At 42.2% G+C, this 25,066-nt stretch overlaps 1 protein-coding gene across 1 annotated transcript; it reads right to left on the minus strand.

The window, feature by feature from the left end:
- Positions 1–22,860: 22,860 nt before the first annotated feature.
- On the minus strand, positions 22,861–24,797 carry LOC128712891 (esterase B1-like). The gene is made up of 3 exons (XM_053807757.1): positions 24,714–24,797; positions 24,144–24,644; positions 22,861–24,069 (listed from the first exon to the last, which is right to left on the minus strand). The coding sequence occupies exons 1-3, from the start codon at positions 24,795–24,797 to the stop codon at positions 22,861–22,863; spliced, it is 1,794 nt and encodes a 597-aa protein (XP_053663732.1).
- Between the last annotated feature and the right edge of the window lie 269 nt (positions 24,798–25,066).

Raw genomic sequence — 25,066 nt, forward strand, 5'->3', positions numbered from 1 at the left:
TATGTAGTTAATATGGACCCGCTAGGTTTTTATCATCAGGCTGTATTTGTATCTTAAACAATATTGTTTTATTTTTTGGTATATTGTTGGAAAAGTTCTTAACTTCTTTTATATATTAGAACGGAACACCCGGGCTTCGGAAATAAGAAAAATATTTAGATTTTATAACTTTTCTAACATCTTTCCCAAAAACCAACATTCATACCATTCACCCCGCAAAAACTTCTATTCGATTAATAATATTTGGCTTTCGCCTTGGATTTCACCCATACAACATTCACATATTTTACATATTTTTGGTCAGAACAATAACACCACCCCTTTTTTCATAACTGATGGGAACAAACAAAGTTTTCACGCTGTATAAAAATACGAATCAATTTTCCGTCTACCTTATACACGAACCAATCAAACTGTGTCCTGCGACAAACAAATCAAAACCGCCACCATAACACGCTCAAAAGTTCAACTCGATTTTGTAACTTTCGATTCACATTTCCAGCGAACTTTGTTGCAGTGTAACGGGGGGTTTTTTGTTTCGTACAAACATTTTCTTTCCTTATATTTATTACCTTCCGAATTGCCACCGCCAGAGGGCCGTGACCGTGTAAAAAGTTTATCTCGGTCAAAAGCAAATAACAGAAAACACGACAACCCGTACTTGGAGAACCACTGTGACATTGTTTGTCATACAAGAGCGCGAACCATATGGGTCGATCAGTGCGAAGGTGCGGGCAGTAAGGATGAGGAATTTGAGGGGATTTCGTGTGACAATTTGTTACACATGGTTTTCCCTGACGGTGAGAAAGGCAAAAAAAAAGCTCTTTCGAAATATTCCAAATGTTTCGAACAAAGGTTCAAGGTTAAGGTTATCGGGTGGGACTCGAACTTGGTAACGCACACAGACAAACCAGCGCACCTCAAGCTAAACTTTACCAGCTGTAAATGATGGCACATTTAGCTCGGAAATTTTCCCTCCACGTCTTGTGAGTTGTGTACCTGTGAAGTGCTTTGAGCGTCTTTTGTTTCAAGTTTCTGTGTACCTCTGTATTAGTTTAACCAGCACCCCAAGGTGTGTCCTACAGACCTATCTTCCGTTTCGTGTTTCGTGTAAAATGTATAATAGAAAAAAGAAACAATTTTGAAGGACAACAACAATACCGCACGAGAGCCCCAACGAGAAAGGCCAATTAACAAACACAACTAAAGTGCTCCCAATTTGCCGGCGATGGAGTGGTATGTGCCTTTTGTGTAGCCGTTATTAAGAGAGGTTTGTTATTTTTATTTCACATTTCCCCTCACAAATTGGGCAGTTAAATAGGTTGCAAAAAAAAATAATAAAAACAAAACTTCATCACGCTAATTATGACGTTTGATGCGGTACCCTTGGCCTTACTGCTAAACCCTGCTTTAGTGTACCGGCTACGAATGGTGAGCAAACTATGAGAAATGTAAAATATGCAAAAGGAAACATTCCCCCGAGACGGCCACATGATGAATGAAGCACGATGTAATGTAATATGTTACAGAAATGAAGCAGGTGGACAGTCATACTAAACGGGCGAAAAGGGTAAACTCACAGGAAACAAGCGATTTGTCAAAGCAATATTAATCAAATGAAGATTACTTTTGAAAACGGACGGGAAGCAGTAGTTTTCCGGCTGTTTCTCATCTCAGATCAGGAGAAGATAATAATTTATTCAGTCATCAAATATATAACATAATTATACAGCAAATGACAATCTTCCATATAGTTTAAAACAGGAGGAAAAATTTAGATGACATTCATTTCCTTTGTGAAATAGATTTTCTCCCTCTTGAAGCTTGTTACCCTTGACACGAAAGCAGAAGGTTAAATTATTAATTTCCGTTGTTTAATTGATCTTGCACTGTCCCTTTCATACTTTCGCTTTTTCGAAATGGTATTGCAATTGTGAACCATCAAAAGCATTAGCCTCTTTAAACAATAGAACGCGAATAGTTCGGAGAAAAAGTAATTTGCCTTGGTTGGTAAAGAAAAACCCCGGGTTCCGGTACATCGTTTACCATCCGGAACGGAAAACGGATGTACCGAAACGAGGCAGCCAAGTTGCCCAAGTACCTGTTTGAATTGAAGCTAATGCAATGTGGGGAATGGAACAAGCTTAAAGCACCTCGAAGCAGGCGAAACGTCAAAGAAAGAGGTGGAATAAATCCGTTGTTATCCGAGCGCAACTCCCAATACACGTACCCAATACACGTAGAATGGTACAATGTACACGAATATCTTGTACATACAACTTGATGACACGTTCCCAGCAGCTCATCTCGAAATGGTAATCTGACCACTGCACAGCACATTCTATAGAACTTTACAGTTCACAACATAACTATAAGCCCAATTGCTTTTTGGAAATGTGGATATGATTTTGAAAGAAGACTGTTGATTGCTCTTTTGCTGTCCGTAATTACTTGTGGATGGGTTGTAACCGTGTACTGTTGGAAAAATCAATAAAATTCTTTTACTAAAATGAATTAGGCGCATCAAAATATTGATTATGTATTTTTAATCAGATTTTTTTGTACATTTTTTATGTAATGTTTTCGAAATTCGCGACGCGTTTTATGCCATTTTTGCCAGAAAAAAAAAATGTTGGATAGCTTGATGCTTCAATTTTTTTTTATTTTATACTATAATTATTTTTTTCTGTGTTGGCCTTACAGTGTTCTTATGTGGAGCAATTTTGGACGAAGTAAAAAAATGCAATATGCAACGAGAGTAAAATAATCATAAAATTCATTCATTCATTCATTCATTCATGATTTCACTGTTTTAAATTATTTTTTGTTTCTCATTTTAAACCGTCATTATTATCTCGTCAATTTGTTCTCAGCGACCACATAGCTATGCTACGCACTGTAGCACCAAACACACAGCTCACAAACAAACGAGATGTCTCAATTCAAATTGAGAAATAAAGAGTCCAAGGAAGCACAAAATAAGTACGAAAGATGTTGAAATTTTGTTGAATTTAATTTAAATCGACCGTGCACGGGAACACGGGCACATGTGCGCCCGTGCATTAGCGATATAAATTATGTCCACTGCAGACGTTCTGTCAGCCTGCGTTGCATCGTTGTACTGTGACGCTTGTGTCGCTGGTTACGTTGGCCGAGATTAAGTAATTTCTCACCCTGGCCGAGATTTCGTGTCGTGCCAATGTCCCTGTCAGGAGGACAGTTTTTTTTTACTGGTTAGTAATAACCTACGTGTTTCTACTTGTGTGTTAAATCATTCAACAACAATACAGCTTGCTTCTATTTGTTTGTTTTTCCCTCCTTACTTCACATTCAATTACTACCACTAACGATGGGCCCAATTCTGTGTCACGGTCTCCGAATTATAAAACAGGCCACGTTTCTTTATGTAGCCCCTTTTTTCGCTGCAAGTTTATGGTTCGGTTCAGTGGTCCTAAATAATTGGTAATTCATTTTTCATACCGACCGCTTTATTATGTATGGAATAATTTGATTTTCATTTTTGTCCACCTCTTGTTCCGTGATTGGGGTGTCGCTTTTCGGGAATAAACCTACCATGTCGAAATGTCTCACTATTTCTTTTACGTCTTCTCTAAACTAACCCATCACGAGGGCCTACGGCTACTAGCAGTGCACATGTCAATCATGTTAGTCAAACTGTACGGCGGGCTTAGAATACTTCACTATTTCATTTAAAACACATAACACACCTCCATCCGCTGCATTCCATTCTCCCTTTTACATATTGAGAAGGGTCAAAGAAGAAAGAATGTCAAATGCACCCGGATTGGAGTGCCCAGGGGACGGGACACAAAAAAAACCCATCAATTTCGTACGACCCCGACAGAATGGATGGAGCCGCATGGTGCTCCACGCTGCCGTGGCAGAAGTGTTCGATGCGACCGATGGGCGCCAGGTGGGGAACGTTTCCATTCTTAGCGGCACGGAAAAGATGCTGCTATTTTTATTACTTCTTTCAGTTGGTTCGATTATACTTCTTCGCATGTCGTCTCGTCTAACAACGGCACGTAAAAAAAAACGCACGGTTGGTTATTTATATGACCGACAATCGATTACTTCGAAGGAAGCCCTGTTTTCTTGTCTGGTTATGGTAAAAATAGCGGCCCGTATACCGTACCGTGGATGTGCAGTTCCATGTAGATATTCGTGCCGCGTAGAATGTGCAATAGAATGCTGAAGGATTATCCCGACTGACGTACTGATCGGTTATGATGAATATCGGAACCAGCTTTGCTCGAACGAAAACAGAAGCAGTAGTTTTGTTTATTAGTATGTGAATTCCTGGCATAATCGTACAGTAGAGAACGACATGAAATCAGAAAAGAGCTATCATAAATTAAATAATCTTAAAACTGCTCGTTCACTATCGATTCAAAACTAAAAAGCAGTAAATCAATTATATTATTACATTATTATTATATTATTAACGTCTTTGAGTTATGAAAATCTATGAGCTGATACACATTTCACTGATTGTTTTTATATAATTTAATTGACCTAAAAGACATGGTTTGATCTTAAACAGTTAATGCAAATCCTTTAAAGCACGGAAGCATAGATGGAAAGCATCATCGATGTTGTGGAAAACGAATTTTATTGCTTTCTTATAACAAATACCATGAACAATATAAAGTTTCAGTTGAACTATATAAAAAATATTGTATGCCAACAATACATAGTATCGCAAAACATATTAAGTTCCATAAAACCAAATTTAAAATTTTTCGCATGATCCATAATGCTAATTTTGATTGATTGGAGTTTCAAGGTTTTTTTACATTTTTCGTTGGTTTTTTGTTTTTTATACTTTGTTTTATTGAAATAATGATAAAATTTTTAATGCATATTTTTCAATACACTGAAAGACAATTTTTCTCCGAATGATGTAACATGAAAATGCTACTTACTGGATGGATGCTGTTATCCGCTACACAAACACTAACCCTTTTCCAGCAAGTGAACACGACAGCGACCACCACAAGTCACTCATGCTTCATCTTCTCCGTCCATCCATCCGGTCCGGTAATTTGGTCGGTGATTGATGGTCAACTCTAACCGCTGCTGTTAAACTACCGAACCGCGCCAGGCGTTTCCGCTCTTGACCTTCCGTTCCCATCACAGATTCCATTTCATAAATCATAACTTACAAGCGATGAGAATCGCAGGCTCGCGTTCTGTAAACGAACCATCCGTACCGTTGTCCTGCGGCAAGAATCAAATTTTCATATTTCAATCCTTTACCGGACAAGAAACGCTGGTCCGCGTTTTTACTGCAACGTTTGGAGCTGTGTGTTTGTGTTTTTGGGAGGGATAACAAGACAAAGCTGATGGCCCTTTTACCACACGATGACCACAGCAATGGATGGTCCCCACGAGCCAAGCAAGCTCACTGCGAATACGAATGGGAATAAGAAATGTCCTCGTTTTTTTTCTAAGAATGTAATGAAACAAAAAACGACCAATAAGCCGTATCTAACCATCCATGTCCATCATATTGTTTCCAGGAGTGGCATAATCTACTCCTGATGTTTCGGATCGAGACAGCAAAGGAGTGAGTGTGTGCGACCGAAAACATAAATCAACTCCCCCAAAAGATACGCTCGCGATGATAAAGTACCTACTCGGAAATGCATACCAGCCAGCCAGCCGGATATGGCACATGTATCGTTTATCTTAATCCAGTTTCGTAAAATTGCCCCGGTGATCAAGCGAGAAAACGATTGTGTCACTAATGTTGCCATGAATCGGTGAGCAAGTGTCTCCGAGCAAACTCCGGTTGTTTTTTTTTAATGGTGTGGTGTACAATATGGCATGGGACTTGGTGAAGAAATGTAAAAAATAATGCATTCCATAAGCAGTATGTTGGCGGATATGTAAATAGAAGGCAAACTTTTTATCAACCACAGTCTGTTAACAAAATGGTCAATTTACAGCAATTTACACCTAAAATATCAAGCCCAAATTCTTGATTATTTACACATTTATGGTGAGGTTTGATTAAACATAACCGCCCATAGTTTCACCGATTTTATTGATTCCCCATAAAAGCATTACTCCCAACACCTAACTCCCCATTCCCCTCCCAAGTGGTGTGCTTTTGCTTTTTAATGTACGCGTTTTATCACTGTCGAAAAATGCAATTTTATCTCGCCGATCCAATCAAGGCCAGGCATCAAAAACCAATCAATGTACCGATTTACAATCCCATCAACCGGAGACCCCATGGAAAGCAAAGAAATAAGAACCCATTTTCCAAAGACTGTAGCGCAGTAACATTGGATTATATTTCATTTCCACGTTTGCCCAATTCTACTACCGGCGGTTATTTTGTAGTTTGCCTACTACACACACACACACACACACCAGTGAAATCGCAATGGTTCGGCTTCATGTATCGAAAACAATATCGATTGAGTGTGGTCGGGCGGTGGTAGGCTGGAGCCACTCGCACCAAACGGTAACGTACAGCTGAAACCTAACCGTTGTGCGTGACTAATTGATAAAAAGCAAAACTAGCTCCCATCCCGTGCTCTCGCAAACCCCCCCTCTTTGTCGAGCCACGAGCTGGCCCCAAACTATGGTACACCGGCTCACCCCGAAAACCCAAAAAATGAACTGTTGCCTTCCATTTTTCAATTTCCCAATGCGGCCCGGGTGGACATTCCTTTTTTTCAAACGTAGCCGTATTTTGTGCTTTTGAAGACCTTGCGCTTCAACCACGAAACCGATGGTCTGTTGCCTTTTGAAGCTAAATTAAAGAATGAAAACCACGGCCGGGATCGCATTGAATGGTTTTCGGACACCACCGAACAAAACCGAACCCAACAAACATTATGTAAGCGGAAATGTTTTCCCCCAACAAAAGGCCAGTAGTTACGCTTCTGGTCAGGTGCTCGCTAATGGAAGGTACCAGAAATTCCAGATTGTTATTGTTAATATTTCAATCCAGCATAGTTTCCATCCTGTTGTGCAATAAACCACACATAAAAGTCATTTATTTGTATCCGAGTACTTTAAGAAATGTTGTAGAAATTAATCATATATTGAATTTCCATTTTACTATTTAAATTGTGATCAAATCTTTAATAAATTTCGACGCCAAGATACATCTATCGGAGAAGCAGAACTAAGCGATTCGCAAACCGGAGCATGTATTTCAACAGCAGTATGTGTATTTGTATGAGATGCTAATGTATTTAAATGAGAATATTTAACTTTCGCATACTTCGTCGTAAAACTGCAACCAAAATTTAGCACAATTGCTCTAATTTTACGTCACACCGAGTTCGTTTCTTCCGAATGCCCTTTCCTTAGGGATCGGGTAAGCTCTACCTTGTTAAAAATATCAACACCAGGCTGCTCAAATGGCACTATAAAAATTATCTACAACTTCGGTCACCTTCTCAATCGCATTCCTTTCATGATGGATCAGTCCTTCCCAGCCTGCCCCAACACTATCTCTCTCAGCTATCGGTCGAAGTAACTCTCGGCCTTACTTCGCTATTCACGAAAACTTTAACTCCCCTCCGCAGGTTTGATTCCCCACCCTCCTGAAACTGTAAAGGATTAGCAACGTTGGAAATAAAAACGGCTACCTTTTAGCAACCAGCTTTACCTACACGCACACTTACACACGTTCCTCGAAATGGAAAATCAATATTCAAACCACATTTCAGTGTGCGTTTTTTATGGGATTTCCCGCAAGTTCTCGTTCTCTCGGTACGTATTAATAATGAACATCCTTCCTGCCCACAAGTGGTTTCTGGCCGTTTAGCGTATTCTGTGTCGTTTAAAACTGAACTCCCAGCTCGAGAGAGAGAGAGAGGGCAAGTCACAAGAACGAAAGAAGAAAAGGCAAACAAAGGGTAGGTAGGTGTATGTGTGTGTGTGTCCATACACACCACTTGGTCCGAATCGAAGTATTACCGGAAATTGATTTGTCTGTTGTTGTATTTCAGTTCTGTCCGTCGATAATATCCGATGGACTTAACTGGAATACTTCGCCACAAAGCTGGACCATTCCAAGAAAGGCGAAGGACGTTTTGCAAATTGAGCGGAACTAAGAAGCAATATAAGCTTGTTATTGTTTGCAGTTAAATGATAGCCGTACTGAGCAGACCTACCTTTGAACTTTAGGCAACAATACTACTCTGGAAAAGTTTTACTGTTTAATCTTACTAGCAAATGGAAATTTATAATAAATATTTGCTTTGATTTATTTTAATCAAACCAATAACGCTCGTGTGTGTACGCATCCAATCAACTTACGCTCGAAAGCCCACCGCCGAACATACTGCCGCAATCGTGACAAATTGCAAATCTGCCTCATCTCTTCATTCTGCTCGTTTTCATCCATCTCACATGCAGTAACCTACCGAAAGCAAAGGACACGCTACATAAAAATTCATAATTTCTTCCCAATCTCAAGCACCACCCCACGGTCACGGTGTTTCCATCTGCTGGAACCCATCCGACGCTATTACGTACCAGCGCCATCCAACAGCGCCGAGCTAAATTCGCTGTCAACAAAAGCGAAACATGCGATGGATGTGATTGTGTATATGAGAGATTTTCCATAGCATAGCACACACAAAAAAAAGTCACGTAAGAAAGCTGAAGCAGAAAAGCTTCATCGTTGGCAAAGGAAAATCACAATTTACTACAATCACAATGCACATTGTGCGGAACCTGGTACTTCGAATTCGGTGACTCCAACGGGCAGAGATTGTGGGAGGGTGTGTGTGTGTGTGTGCTTGTGTGTGTACGTTTATTCTTCAGTAAGGAAATGAAACCATCATGCATGCCGTGCACAATCAAGAGTCTGCACGCTAAGGTTAAGGGTATTCATGGTTGCCTGCAAAAGCTCTTCAAGCCTGGCCTGTTTTTCACGAGTGTTGGGGTTTGCGTTGTTTTAATATTTGCGATGAATTTTTGATGTCTCATCATTTCTCGTGCTGTTCCATTTGGGGGGAGCGGGAAACTGCTCAGCCACTCCTACGGCCTGCTCAGTTCGCTTCATCACAATCATACACTCCCGAGCACGATACCTTTGGCTGCTGCTGGATGTGACTGAAAGGATCGGTGCCAATCGATTTCAATTCTCTGCCGTACCTTTCATCGGACAAAAGTGCTCGATTGGCTTTCGGGAGTAGGCAAGGGCTAGGAATATTTTGGACGAAAATCTTCCTAATGAACTTTAGCTTCCCAGTGCTCGGTTAGCATCTGATCGCTGGCGGGAAAGTGATTGGTTTCGGTATGTTTTCCATTTTTTTGGGAAAACACACATAGCGTAACGGAGCGAAACATAGGTCAAATCATCGTTGAATATCTAATCAATGTCTTGCGCGTGTGTGGCAAATCGAAAAGCGTCCCATCTGCCAATCACCGTTGAACATCTTGAACATGCGAGGGAAATAGTGTTGATGAGGTGGTGTCTGTTTTTGCCAACTCAAAGATGTCAAACGCGCTTCGTCATCCAGAGCGCTGTGAAGCACGAGAAGACGCTGATTCACGCTTCAAATCAATCGAAAGGATCGTCACAATAGTGAAGTATACTAACTTCCCACATGCTTCACATATGATTGATATCACACACAAGCTCTCCATTTATAGCCCTCGCGTACAATGAAAGTCATCAATGACATCGATAATCCTTTACCCATACTGTCCCAACTCACTGCCGAACGGCACGGCACTTTTGCTTTACTACGAGGGCTTTGGTTTTAAGTTAAATCGTGCAGTGGTTTCCATCGCAAGCAGTAAAACTTTTCGAAAGCTGTCGTTAAATTAAACGATTTATGATGCCGAACCTTCCGCGCGTGAGGGAAGTGATTTTTGGGGACCCCTTGGAAGTTAACCCACATCAACCCACTGCCGTACCGGGTCGGGTGAGAGCTTTGTGCTGGTGATAAATTTATCTTGCATTAGTAAAATCAGTCCCGGCGAGTCATAACATCATAAGTGGGACAAGTTTCTGGGTGGGAGTTGGTGCTGGTGCGGTTAAGTATGGTTTGATTTATGAGTCAGGGAAAACGGTTTAGTGGTTCGGTGATCCCAGATCAAAAAGTCCTTCGTGTTGCGATTGTAATTTGCAATGGAAAGCATTATCCTGAAATGCATCTGCCCCATTTACGTGTTGCAATTAAATAAATTCTTTTAATTTGTTCCGTACGCTGGGATCAATTTAAACTTTCGCACACTGCCGTACGTGCCATGTGTACACACCACGCAACAAAGGAGTGAAACAGTCTTGATGAAAGCTCGTCGCTTCCTGTCGTAAAAGATCTCGTTGACATTATAGCAATCTTAAGTTTTTCCTGTAGAAATAACTTCGAAAAACTGCGCAGGTAGAGAGCGTTTCCCAGCAAAACCTACTTCTGTGGCGACCCTCTTCCAACAGCTTTACGACCAGCTGGTAGCTACACTTTCACATTATGAGCAGAGCTACTTGCAGAACGGGAAAGTACACTCACGCTATCGCATTAAACTTCATGCCGGGTTATGGATTTAATGGTCGCTCTAGTCATCGTTGGTTGGCCTTACTGCCGTTGCTCTTCATAAATTTTCCGCTGACAGCTCTGCAGCACCACTGTGAAGCTGGTGCCGCTCACACGTGAAACCAGGTATCTCATTCATCTTGAGCATCCACATGTGCAGCTTCGTGGGTAACTGATTTCATTTTGTTATAGTTACTTTAATATGATGCTTTTTAAATGTCTGCCGCAACGCAAGCATTTATTGTTAATGGGAAAACATAATTTAAAAAAACACTCAAATTCCAATGCGTACCACAAGCTACTGGGCGTCTCCATCTCTAGCAACCACACAACGGAGACGCCTGGTTTCTATCGATCGTAGTAGCTGTTTGAAACTAACTTTTTAGAGCACTGATCCGGCAGCATTTCCGTGACCTTCACACCAGTGTGTAATGCAAGCGAGAAATTTATCGGGTTTTCTTTCCGCACTATCTCACACTGCTTCCGAACAAAACGACGAAACTGCATTATGCAGTATCAAATTCATAACCCATTAGCACCACTCAAACCCACACGGTCCGCCCAGCCGCCAACACAACACAATAGAGTGTGCATTTATTGCACAGAAGTGTTAGCGCCAACCGTGTACCGTACGCTACATTTAGCCTTAGCGACCGTAACCCCAAACCCACAGCTCTCGATGACGTTTCGTGCGTTGGCATCTGCTTTACACAGCGCGGCCCGGGAACGGCACAAAGCAACTGGCCTTTGGCCGGCACACAAAACACACAGCAAACTTTCCACTCAATTAGAGCTACCAATAAAACTTATCATCCCCGCTATGATACGCTCATCTCTTCGCGTATTTGCTTTGTGCTCCTAATGTTTCCTTTCCGGGCATCAGCTTCCCTTAATCGTCAATGGAAGAAAACTTTTCGTTCGAAGCACTTTTTAAAAAGCCTCTTCCATTTTTTGTGCCCTCCTTTTAGCGTTTCTTTTTTTTTTGTACATTTTTTCTTCGCATTTCTAACAAACTAAACGGTTGTATATAAAGTTGCTGCCTTTCTTAGTACTTTCTGTCATTCTTCCGGACACCCCACTTGATAAGCTGGAAGTGTTTTTTTTTTGTTGTTATCTTCTTCTTGGGATTTTTCGTACGCCATTCGAAAAGTGCCACACTCCTTGCGGCTGCAGTGCACAACGCAGCGTGGCGGCACGAAATACGGCACGGTTTAGTGGCACAATTTAGCGCTCCAATAAATTCGCACAACTGTTCGCTCCCACTGTTCGGGGTTCGATCGAACGACGAGATGGCAAGCATGATTGCGCTGTGAGCGTGTATATGTGTAAACAAAGAAGAAGAAGACACCCATAACACCAACACCCAAACGCAAACGGGTCGGAAGCAGATCGTTTCGATACAGGATGGAAGAAATCCTTCTCAATTCAGTGGGAAAATCGTTGAGTGAAAAATCTGTCCCGAAACCCCCAGTGCGTCATTTTGCACCGTACCGTCAGGCGCAGTCCATTTTGGGAACCACTTACCCCCGCGGGGGAGTTTCGGAACACATCGGACCGATGACGATGTTGCGCATTTTGCCCATTTCCCTAAGTTCAAACCATCCAAATGCATCGAGCACCGCACAAAAGCACGTCGGGGCAAATCCATCCCGAGCGTACGATTCGATTCACGTCGTGCTATCGGTTGTGTAAATAGTGTCTGATGGTAGCGCACTTTGTTTTCTTTTCCGCACACACCTACCCCAACACACCCCAAAATGGACAGCCTTCCGGAGCGAAGTTGCAAAAGTGGGTTAAATGTAAAATTTATTCTATTGACAGGCAGGCACAACTACTTAATGGCACTGTTATGTTGTTCGAACGATCGGCTCAGTTGCTTGCTTTGCTCTTCGACATCTCGTTACACCGTTGTCCCGTTTATCTGTGCCCTCCCTTCTGGCTGCTCGCCCCCCGGCCATCCTCATGCCGTCGCATCCAAACGACTGAGCCGCAGAAAAATGCATCACGACCTAGATGTGGAACAGTATTTTACGCTTGATGACGAAGATTTACCGATATCAAATTACAGTGATGTACAGAAAAAGGCTTCTGATTCCATTAATCTGTCAGCTAGACATTAATATACAGTTCAGACACTTTTTGTATTAAACAAAGCATTTCTTTAACAAGAATTTGATCACGTAATCAACATTGATTGCCCAAAAATCTTTAATTTTTCAAAAAAACAAGTTAAATCCATTGAACATTTAATTTTCATACGTTGTCTGCCATGTCACCCAGTTTCGGGTGACAGAAGCACTTCGCATCAGACAACGTCATCCCCTTTTTTGGGTGACAGCGAATACATGGCTGTTGCAGAGTTAGATCTGTCTTAGAACCAACAGGTATCTTACAAATTGATTTGTATTTGGCAAAACAGGTAACTCATAACACCAATTCGTGGAGCATAAAGCTCTTAACGATTACTGTGGGCTGACAGAGAATTACGCCGGTTCAAGTCAGCCCGATAAAGAACGATAATCTCGACAATTTACTAAAAATTGTACCTCGAAAATGTAGTGAACAAGTGTTACTACACAATCAATAGTTTATTTGTTTTGTTAAACATTTCACCCCACAGTTGTGTAATATTAGAAAATTCATGTTACTCTATTATTGTCACATGCTCGCCTATTAGTTAACTGAAACGATCACAAACAATATAACCTTAACTTAGCACTCATTCTTTTATTGTTTGTGCCGTTACATTATTCGAGCAGCACACTGTGTTTGTGTTTGAATTCCCGCACACATCAAGCAGCTTGCACAGCACAACAAATGGGATGGATTTATTTCGGGTGCATCTAACGCACATAACATAACGTGCGCCATGTTATTATGCCCGTCACCCGTCCACCGTGATGAAATCGGACAAACGACCCGATTTTGCCTTTCGATCGTTATGAAAAGCATCATTTAACCACTCTACACTTTGATTCATTTGCCCCGCGTTGTCTCCCGCGTGTAACATGCTTCATCAGCACAATTCACCACACGGCAGTGAAGCATGAACCAGGTGGAGACGGTGGGATCGGTGGAGAAACACCGAAGAGGTAGAAACAATCGCTCGCACCGGGAGCGGTAAATGTGCGAAAATACATTTTTATTACCATAATAAAATTGAACTGACGGTGCAACAAACGGTGGCCTGTAACGCGTTCTCTGGTAGCAGCGGACCGTTTCACTGCTGGGTGAGTTAGGGCATCGCACGAGAGATCCCCCCCCCCCCCTCTCGGCAGGATCAAACTGTACGAGGGTTTCATATTTTGCCACCCTCCCACCACAAATCTCGTTGTGCATGGTGCTGCAAGAAAAAAAACCCGAAGCAAATACACTAAAACACCACCGAATTGGGTCCCTGTTTTTCCTGAATGCACAAGCGTTCGAGTGAAGGATTATCTTGTTTTTGTATCAAGTTCGTTGGTTCATGCTACTGGGAACACGATAAAAATGATGCTGGTGCTGATGATGATGATGATGTTGATGGAAGGCTCCCTGCACGAGTAAATATAGCATCGTACGAGCACGGAAAACATACATGAAACAACCTTATGCAGGGCGTTTTGATGTTGCTGCCGGTACAGCTGCGACTACGTAGAGCACTTCGTCTCGATACAATCTACACACCATACACAAACAAGCATATTCGTACTACAACAAACATTACCGTAAGCCAAAGGCATATGCCGAAATAAATACCCAAGATCAAAAAAATCCATAAAGACCACCCGGTACCACTGGGACCGCTGCCAAACAACTGGGCAATGATTGCGCTTTCCCCTTCCCGTAACGCTGCTGCCCAGGACAACAGAGATCGGAAGATCAAGTGGGAAACGGCCCGAAGCACTAAGCCATTGTAAGGTTCGCTAGTTTACCGTGCATGAAATGTGAATTCAATTCCGTTTACGAGTTTATGATCGTTTGCGCTTGCGTTTATCGCTGCATTGCGTTGGAGGCAAAAACGTCTGTCCGGTGAACCGTCTTGTTCAATACAATGGGTTTTCGAGCTGGACAAACAAATATTCGCACACACTGAATCAAACATTGATCCCATAAGACAGGTTCTACCTGGTTTAAAAGTTCCGCTCTGACAAATCATTAACCACCGGCACCACCGACCCGACTGGTTGAGTGATGCGCTAATGGATAAAGTTTTGTCGGTTGTATGTTTTGCTGCGAAGATAAATTTGAGGCGAATAGTGGACGTTACACGGTAGGCCTTTTGGTGTACTAGCACGCAAACTAATGCAAAACATGGCAAAAGATAATGATTTTTCTCTATTACTAAAGTGGATGCCAGCAAGGTAGCACTATAATCATGAAATAGGAAATTGTTTGCGAAATTATGTGAAAATTATTGAAAATTTTCGGTAAAATCCATTTTGCACTCAATATGGTTTTTCATTTAACTGTTCCAAAATAACTTTTTCCGGTGCATTTTTGAATCATCAATTCTTTTTTTTAACATAAAAAGAATGAAGTGGTCAGTCAACATAACGCGGATAAAAAATAATGCATCCATAATTTGTAACAGCTTAGTAAAAACAACGTCAGTTTACTGCAAACATGAAATATTAAAGAGTTAGTTTGAGTAAGCAAAAGATGCATTTAGATGACAAATTACCCTGACCGACAAGATTCATAAATTAATGTGTTAGTCAAGTATATTATGTTATTAAATTCTTTGCATTTTAAACATTGTTTTAGAAATGCTTAAACAAATTTTCAAACGAATCTAAGTTTGTATAACTCGATGATGATCCGATCCGAACGATCCTTATATCGATGATGTTCCTCACCACCACTGGCTAGCGTACATTTTTTTAAATTATTTCTAGCCTGTTTTCTTCTATTTTCCATTTGTTCTCCAATTTCTGTTTTGCGTACATTTTTAATTGCACCGTACGCCGACCGGTATCGAAGGCTTAAAATACTTTAAAATTTTAATTACACCGCGCTACGCTTTCTTCAAGTGTTGCAATAATGGGCGCAATCTTGATTTTATGATTCATTTGGAGGTAAAGTGGCACCAACACCACGACCAGTGCGAGTACCTCGGGTGTGCTCGGGCGAACAGGGCAGTCCCATGCTGGGCGGTTAATATCTTAATGCTGTTGATTGCATCCAGTCACCGCAAGGCGACCGCCTGCATGCGTGTGTTTATTAATAGAGCACCGCGTACGCGTACACGTTCGCATCGTGTGGAGCGCATCATTTGCAGGTGTGATTGTGTGCCACAATTTATGGACCAAAGGCACTGTGACTTTCCATTCCACCCGCACGCAAGCCGGAGACAAGCGGAAAAATGTGTAAAATAGACATGCAGTCGTTGGGCGATGGAGTTTCTTCGGACTTGTGATGAAAAAGAGGCTCAAAAAGGCGAGGGGGTTCTAATGGGACGAAAGACACCGTAAGACAAACAATACAAAACGGATCACGTTACGGTTCGATACAGAAAGAAAGGGAACGGATTTTAACGAGTGTACCGAACAACCGGCACCGAGTACCGAGCGTAAGAGTAAATATCACAGCACGGTTACCTCCGTTCGGGTTGGCGACTGGTGCTCTGTCTGTTCCGTGAGCGTTTTATTTACAACACATCCGATTATCAATTTCTATTCTCGATGCTCTATGCTGCTGACTAGACGAAGGAGACCGGCAGCTCGGTAAAGTCTTCTTTTGATCAACTTTACATTACAAAGCATTGTAAGCCCAGTACCGTTCGTGTCTATGAAGCGAATACAGATTTGCATGATACTGCTCAAGTGAGCGATGGATTATTATTCACTGGAATACTGTTTAATTATTTCGCTGTAAGTAAATGCGAAAAGCAATGCGACGTCTTTCCTTTTAATGTTAAACCTTCCATCTTTATAATGGCTTCTATATTTCCATTGGATTGCAGCGATAATCAGAAACATATTCAATAATTAAACTTGCAAGGAAAATTCCACTCTTATGCGATTTTTAATGTTTGATGCTTTTGATATGCTAAGTTAAGTGAGTTTAGTTCTTCCTTAAGAAACCGGAAAACAGCATTTTGCAGCCGATCGTAAGCTATTTGAGTAGAATTTATAAATTTTACCAATGAATATTATCTTTTCAGAGACGAAGTAAAGCAAATAATTATAACTATTTGGTTAATTAAAAACGATTAAGTATACAAGCTCTGTTGTGCTTTTGAAATATGATTATGAAATATATAATAGTATAAAGTCTTGGGGTCCCTTTTACTAAACCAGCTCTTTATTCCTTTAAGATCAGATTCGGAGTGCCTGTTCTAGAGCCTTGCGCGGCTCATCCAACTGACATTGGTGTAACTGTCAGTTGGGCCAGGTTGAGTGGTTCGGGTATGACATTACATTATCTTAGATATAATGTGATTATACCACCTATAACTACATATAAATATGTAATAACTTTTCAAATTCATTTAAAACTTGTACATTTTTGGGATTGACAAATAAAAATAATGCGACATTCTATCTGCGACATTCTAATTTAACAAAAACATAGAAATCAGAAATTTATACAAAACAATTATACTAGTAAAATTTTAAGTGATAAGATTTAGATACATAGTAAATAATTTTAAAATAAAAGATAAATCGGATAAATGTAAATGATAAGTGAAGTAAACTAATGAGCATGAAAATACATCAACTCCTTTAGTATATTGAACACATTCTGTTTTACGCAAAACTAATTTATTTTTTTGTTAATATTGTGTTTTTAATTATTTCCCACTTTATTCCATTATTCTCTCTACCATCTGCACTTAAATAATCTTTTTCTACTTTAGGTTACATACAGTTTGGTTTGTTTACGCGCATCTCGAAACCTAAACGCGTAATTTATTAAGGCGCTCGTTACAGATCTACAGGATATTATGCTAACGAGATGCAGATAAGTATTCGCCGTAAATAACATTCTAGCTAATAATGGCCAACAAAAGCTTCCCACACAAAAACATCATGTATAAGTTTAATTTCACCACATCCCGTTTGCGCTACAGTTCAATTATTATTTTTGTGACACAAAATGTCCATTTTCCTCCTTCCAGATACATACAGCATTCATCTGTCCAGCAACGAAAGGTAAACCTTTTATGAGAAGTTTCGCAATATCGTTGCACAAAAGAACTCACCCCGGAATGGTTCGGAGGGTAGCACACAGTAATCCCGCACAGCCGGAGCTTTACGGACATTTGTTGGCTTTATTAAAGAATGTCCTTTCTTTCCCGCTACAACACTCGAAACCAGCAACGATGCAGTACAAGCGGGCTAGCGGGACAACGTCCTAGTGACTTTTGTTCGTGTTGCTACAGAAGCGAGTCAGTGAAGGGAACCCGGTAACGCTTTGTCGTGTTACTGTTTAGAACCGCAGGCGCCAGGAGGAAAAGTGGAGATGCGTCTCCAGGTGAAGAAACCGGGAGTATCGCACTGGAAATCCCCGTCAGCACGATGACAAAAATCGCCAACTATGACAACGATACAAAGACGACGGTTGTAATTAATTAACACTACGTACACTTTATTAGGCGCTCCAAACCCCGGGCAGTGCATCCTGCGGGAGGTCATTACACGGGAAAGTGGCTAATGGAAAAGAACAGCGAACGTTTCTGCGGACGTATGATGCGGAAAATTCCACCCAACCGCTCGCAGGTCCTTGGCTGGGGTTTGAACTTTATTGTTTCTTACAATCGTTCCCCAGAACAAAGCATTTCCCTTCCGGTTGCAATTGCCTTTTTCTCAACCTGTGTACTTTTCCCGACGTGGTTTTCTTTCCGTTTTTTTTTTGGCACAAAAATGCTTTCCCAAGAAGATACATGTAAGAGCGAAGGAAAGGTAGAAGACGAAGTCAATCTTCTGCTTCAAATCCCACATCTATCCATTATTCTTCATACAGTGACAAGGACCCAATGCGGTTGAATCTAAATTAAATGCGTACAACCCTTCAACAATCCCAATCGATTGTTTGGCGATACAGTTTAATTAAAAACTGCTTCAGTGTCCATCCTTCTGGTAAGGTTCGATCCAATTTTTTTTTTCACAACCCCCTATTTTTATTGACTTCCATCTCCCTTTGGGTGGATTTTCATCATATTCCACGAACGGCAGGTGTCATCTCTCGTTACCGCACTTTGCCACCCGTTTCTTCGAGGGCACTCGATCCCGAGCACCGTTCCCACTAATGAAGGTATTTTGGGGGTGACCTTTTTCCCATTCTTCCACGTTATTTTTTTTACACATTTCCCATCGGTTGTATGTATGGAATCGATAAGTCTTATCGGGTGGCTATCGGAATCCAGTAGTAGTTCGAGTTCGAGTGGTCATAAACGCGATGAAAAGGGCAAAAAAAAGGATGGAAATTAAGGTTCTTCAATGGACATTGCGGGGGGAGTTGGGTGGGAAATGGACGATACTAATAATAAATAACATCGGCCATCAATATACGGAACGGGACAAACAACACTTACACACTGTGGATTCCTACTGGCATCCGTACTACCGATTGGGTGTCCCGCATTCGGAACAGGATGAGTGGAACCCCTGTAGAGGGTTGTGGCGCAGAGGACATGGAAGTACTTTTTTAATTAATTGACTTCTACTACGGTAGTGCAACGAGGATTCTTCACTTTATTGCCTTGGTTGGCAAGTAATTGATCTTCCCGAGAACCTCCAAGCTGCTTCTCCGCTCCGTCAGCGGTCCGATGCCGTTACTGAAGTGGATAGTGGTGATAAGTTTTCCACACTTTCGTCCACACCACCTTCTAAAGCCTCCCGGCGAAAAAGCGAAAAACGGACCAGTGGCATACGGCTTCCTGCAGCTCATGGTTGCTTGGTATGTTTTCATTTTCACTTCACGAAGCACAACACCCTAACGTAACTACACAGTTGCACTCCAACAAGTACGGGCCATATTCTGGCGTACGGCTACTAAACACACACACGTACACATACACACACACGTGCACAATCACTTCAAATGGTCGTTCGCCTATAAAGCCTTCGACGTATTTGCATACATTTGCCTCTGCTCGCTCCGTGCACTGTTTGCCACCGTTTGCTGTAACCACATCGGAAACGCCTGTTGAAGCTTCCCGTGCGTGAAGCATTGAATTCGTTCCAACAGCAAAAATAAAAGCCCGGTTTGGAACTTTGTATTTTGTATCGAACCTGACACTGACGGGACGTGGTGGTGTAAGTTCCCGCACCGTACATTCCCACCCACCGAAACCCCCGTTCCCGAAAACATCACTCGTATACACACCAGCCTGTTATCGACGATATTGGCCCAAGGCGAGAAGCAAAGTACACACTAGCACCGACCAACACGGAGTTCATGCGCAACACGAGACGAACGGAACACCCTTCAGATAGGAAGCGCGACCAAACCTGAACTGAACCGTTCGATGCTGCGAAATGTGTGTTTTATCCATCGCGAGCAAACGAACGACCGACACGAGGCGACCGAACGGACGAACGATCGAGCGAGTACCGAATGATGATGGAGGATTACGGCTTGGCACGGGATTGGGAGACGCGCTGAAGCCTACATAAAAACAACATTAAACTGTGGTGAGCAGTGAGCAGCTCTCGTTTCTCGCCGTATTCAGATATGAATTTACACTCAAGCCTGCCTTTTTTTCGGAGGGAAAAATGCAGGAAAGATACTGAACAAATTAATTACATCGCATTTTTTTGAATGTTTCAAAAATAAAAATTGTCGGTAGTTTAAAAATTTACCATTTACAATTATCCATCTTCAACAATTCCACTTGAGTGTTTTGATTGAAAATGTTTTACATATGGATTTACATTTTTTAATTCTTTTTAGTATTAATTCCAGATTTTATCTCCATCTGGAATTCATTTGGATTTTTTTTTTGCCCTTGAACTTGATTTATTTCATAATTCGTTATTTTTTCTTGTGGAGATACTCACATGAAACACAGGCCGTAATTCCTTCAACTTTATGCCTTTATTGATTTATCAGAAATGAATACAAAAAATAAACTTCATATAAGAACAAAACATTTATCATAGTTCATTTATTAGCTTAAATTAACCAACCAACCACCGCTCTACTGGCGAAAATATCGTAATGGAGGCGCCTCATCTTTTACATTATTTTTCAATATTCATGCAAATCAGAATATTATCTACTCCATTTTGCTTTCTGCTTGTTTTGTTTTCTATCAGTATATTATATTTATCAAACTTTACCGTATAAAAAATACACAAACTACTTACTTCCGATGTGAATATTGGCAGAATTTATTATCCTTTTGCCCAAAAGCACACAACCATTTCACACACCTCTCACTCGCTTCTCACGCACATGGATCTCACTTGTTCGCGTGAGAACTTTCCACAACAGCTGTCGATACGACCCATCCGCTCTCTCCGAACTTTTTGATTATTTTATTAAATATTTATCATTTCGCAACACTCTGCTTGTTTGTGTGCTGCATGCTCTCTTGCCTGCAAAAAAAAACGGCTTTGCTCTCCATTTCCCATGTAATGCAAATCGTGAACCGGTTCATTATGACCGTTCATTTCACCGACTCACAGTAACGCCAACAACTGGTCAACGGGCTGGCTGCTAAAGCAGCATTTGTTCGCTGTACTGTGTTAATTTCGTTTTGTTGCCGAATTTCAGGTCATTTGTCATACCTTTACGATAAACACACTCACACACATTCTCCCTCTCTCTCTCGAGCGCGTAAATTTGCTTGCATGTAAATATTATACGGCGAAAACTGCCGTGGTTCACTGAAATGATGAAATAGCGGGGCAGAGCAATGGCAAGGTATGGGTCGGACGGTTAGATAAATTATGGACCAACTAATTGACCGAAGCGAGAGACACATGCTTCACTAAAGGCAACATTTTTCTTCTAATTGCTCAACCAACCACAACTTCTGGGCGGCGAGCAAACGGGAAAAAACAACTTTAAACAAATAAGGATAATACCACCGCGGTTTTCCTGTCTACGATACCAATTACCACCCCATGCGTATAAGATTTACTTAAAGACGATTCGTAAAACAAACAGTACTCCCTCGAAACCACAACTTCATAGTGTAACGAGTTGTCTGGAGTCATTGAAGCAGCAAAGCAAATCAATTATTTGTCCAAACTTTGTGCATTATTGAGCACCGGATAAGTCAGCCTTCAAAGCCGGCCTCTTGAATGAATGAATCCGTAATTAGATCCGTTGCGGAAGTGGGCTCAAAACAGTTTCCTCAAGTTACAACGCGTGGAGCTTATGGTACGAATTTTGTACAGTAGACAAGGATGTTCGCTCACCGGATGGGAACCTTTTTTCTCTAGATGTTTTAAACGGAAGCATCAGCTTGAATTGATTGGTCGAAGCTGGGACTATATAGAACCTATTTAATTTTTATTTTATTATCTGTAACCTGTATTATCTAACCTATATAGTTTCAATGCTCACAAACGCCTCTGAGATATAGCCACACTTTATCCAAAACTGACGAAACCCTCTTAGCTCCGTTCGAGAAGAAGATGATCAGAAGAATTTTTGACCGAATGTGTGGAAGGACAATGGAGGAGCCGCCACAATGACGAGACTTATGAGCTGTACGGCGAACTTACTGTCGTAGAGCGAATCAGACTCGCCAGGCTGATCACGTCATGAGAATGACACCGGACTACCCAGCCCGTAAAGTTCTGTTAAGTCGTCCACACGGACAGAGGAGGCGTGCTACGCCCAAATTGAGATGGCGTTGATGCGACCGCCAAAAAGGCCGGGATAATGTAATGGATTGGCAGACGACGGCGCTCGGCCGTGGGCGGTTTAGAGGACTCCTGCAGCAGGCGCAGACCGCGAAGCGATTGTAGCGCCAAATAAATAAGTAAATATCAGCTTGAGTTGAGTTTATTGATGCAGTATTTAGTATTTACAATAGCTATATTTCGGTCATGTTTTTTGAATTTATTTATCATCACCTATTACATCTATGTTGTACAAATCATCAAATCTACCTCATCAATTGTTCAAGCATTAAGTATTCATGACACCGCATAAATAATCCAATTTGCGTAGCTCAACACATTGCTCGTCTTAATTAGATCCGTTAAAAAGAGATTGTTTTCCCAAAGTATTTTGAGGGCTTTAATACCTTCCCCTTCTCCAGGATACACATACGGATTCTGATTTCTACTGCTTCAAAACAATCTACCATAAATTCATTACAGCTCCATCAACTGTCTGTGACTTCCAAAAGTGTGCAATTGAGCCATAAATTAACCAACCATTAACTGTTGCTGCTCTCGGGGCGCGAGTCAATACGCGGTATGACAAAGTTATCGATCGTACCGTTGCATCGTTTAGCCACTGCCAGAAATGTGGCCATACGCTTCAGCTCCGGAAGGGTGGTCATTTTCATGTCCTTCCCTATCGATAGAATCGTATAGTTCGTTGGCTCACCGTCAATACCCGTGACCGATCGCATCGGTTTCCAGCGGCAAGGAAAACTCATCTCCTCGAACGATGGCGTCGGGTCGGAATGTTTCGCAAAGTTAGTCCACATACGTACCATTAGCTGACGCATGCGATAGGCCGGATCGGATGGTGGAATCTCCGTGCGCAACAGGGGTGAACTGAACAGATAGTACACTTCATCGATGTGACAAGCTCCCGGTAAGTGTTGAAACTTCAACAACTCCTTGCCTTTGTTTAGTGAACCTTCGTATGCGAAGCGGTACGAGTACAGTGGAGTTTTTGTTTGGTGCTCACACCACAGTTTGCACAGTACATAGTACCCCACCAGAAAGCGATCGGTTAACAGATCCACTAGCTGGTTTAGATTCGACCGACTGATTGCCGCCTGTCCGAAGTAATGCTGCTTGAGTTCCTCCCCAAGGGCGCGCGCTGCCGGACTGAAGTAGTCAACGGCGAACGATTTGCAGACAAACTTCTCGGGCCGACTGTTGTAGACCGCAAGATGCTTTATCATATCCACCAGCTCCAACATGCCTTCCTTATCGTTGTACCCACACAGTACCGGCACTTGTAGCCGATCAACTTCACGCAGATACTCCATCGGTGTCTTGAGTATCACCGGATCGACCGACTGTTCGCGCTCGATAACGGCCGTGAAGGGGAACTGAAAGATTGGCTCGTACTCCCGCTCGCGGGCAGAAAGCACCAGAAACTGAGCCTCGTACAGCCGCTGTGCAGGTACATCCCGCAGCGTGCTGAGCACACCGTCATCCGATGTGCCTTCGTAACCGAAGATGCGTGCCAGCGAACGTGCCCGCTCTTCCGGTTCCGTTTGAAAGATTAAATCCGCAAATATGGTAGCACTTTGGGCGATGGCTTTGTGGAAGTACTGCCGCGAACGGTCCGAAAAGCAATGCATCAGAACGTTACTGCCACCCGAACTGGCACCGAAGATCGTTACATTGTTTGGATCACCACCGAACGTTTTCACGTTCTGCTGGATCCACTGGAGCGCTAGTCGCTGTCAGTACGGGAAAGAGGAGAAAGAATCAATATTTAAACCATCGCACTGGGATCGATGCCGGTGCTTCATACCTGATCCTTTAAGCCAGCATTGCCCTCAATGCCTGCTTGCGGCAGACAAAGAAATCCAAGCACACCGAGTCGATAGTTTACCGTGGCCACAACGGTACCCTCCTGTACGAGATAGTCCGGCAGGTACAGGCCACTATCGCCATTGCCACCGGTCATTCCGCCACCGTGAAAGAACACCATCACGGGTAATAGCGCTTCCGCAGCAGTTCCTTCTCTTCCAATTGCCGGTGTATACACGTTCAGAAACAGTCCATCCTCGGTACCGGTAATCTCACGCGTGATCACATCCCGTCCCAAACAGCTGCTGCGTTCCCGACTGCAATCCAGGTAGGACACCGAATACCGCTCGATCGGCACCGGCGAGGCAAAGCGTAGCTTCCCTACTGGAGCTTTTGCGTATGGAATACCTTTGAAGCAGTAGTACGGCTTTCCATTCGGCAGACGATCCTTGGTGCCATAAATGGAGCCTTGCTTCACCTTAACCATAATACGTGCGGACGGCTGTAATGTACGCGTTACACTGCATCAAGTGCTACAAATTAAGCTTTCCACCAACACACTCGCACTTACATCGTATTCCTGTGCACTCGGTCCACGACCTGTTCCGCCATCGGACATTGTCGAGTGCGACTTGCGAACATTTCGCATCACCATGTTTAAACGAGCTCTAAACAGCAACCGCACCCGATTAACTGTAGCGATCGAGCGAAGTGTGAATCGTTTTATAAAAAGTTAATGAAAAACAAAACAATAAAATAAAGACTACGCTAACACACACCTTCTACCAAGACCACGATTAGCGGTACCGAAGGTAGCAACGATTAGTTTGCGATGCAACTGCATATATCATTTGCATACGATTATTTCACCCAAGCGCTTAGTGCTAGCGGCTTCGTAGTGGCTGCCGAACATTGAAGAACAAC

The sequence above is a fragment of the Anopheles marshallii genome, chromosome 3 (assembly GCF_943734725.1).
Source record: "Anopheles marshallii chromosome 3, idAnoMarsDA_429_01, whole genome shotgun sequence".
NCBI classification, from domain to species: Eukaryota; Metazoa; Arthropoda; class Insecta; order Diptera; family Culicidae; genus Anopheles; species Anopheles marshallii.

What these genes read in the sequence shown, in the direction of transcription:
- LOC128712891 (XM_053807757.1), bottom strand. Translation starts at nt 24,797, where the DNA reads ATGGTGATGCGAAATGTTCGCAAGTCGCACTCGACAATGTCCGATGGC. An exon ending in CGAGTGCACAGGAATACGAT is followed by an intron (nt 24,645 to 24,713) that starts GTAAGTGCGAGT and finishes CGTACATTACAG; the next exon opens with CCGTCCGCACGTATTATGGT. An exon ending in ATGCTGGCTTAAAGGATCAG is followed by an intron (nt 24,070 to 24,143) that starts GTATGAAGCACC and finishes CCGTACTGACAG; the next exon opens with CGACTAGCGCTCCAGTGGAT.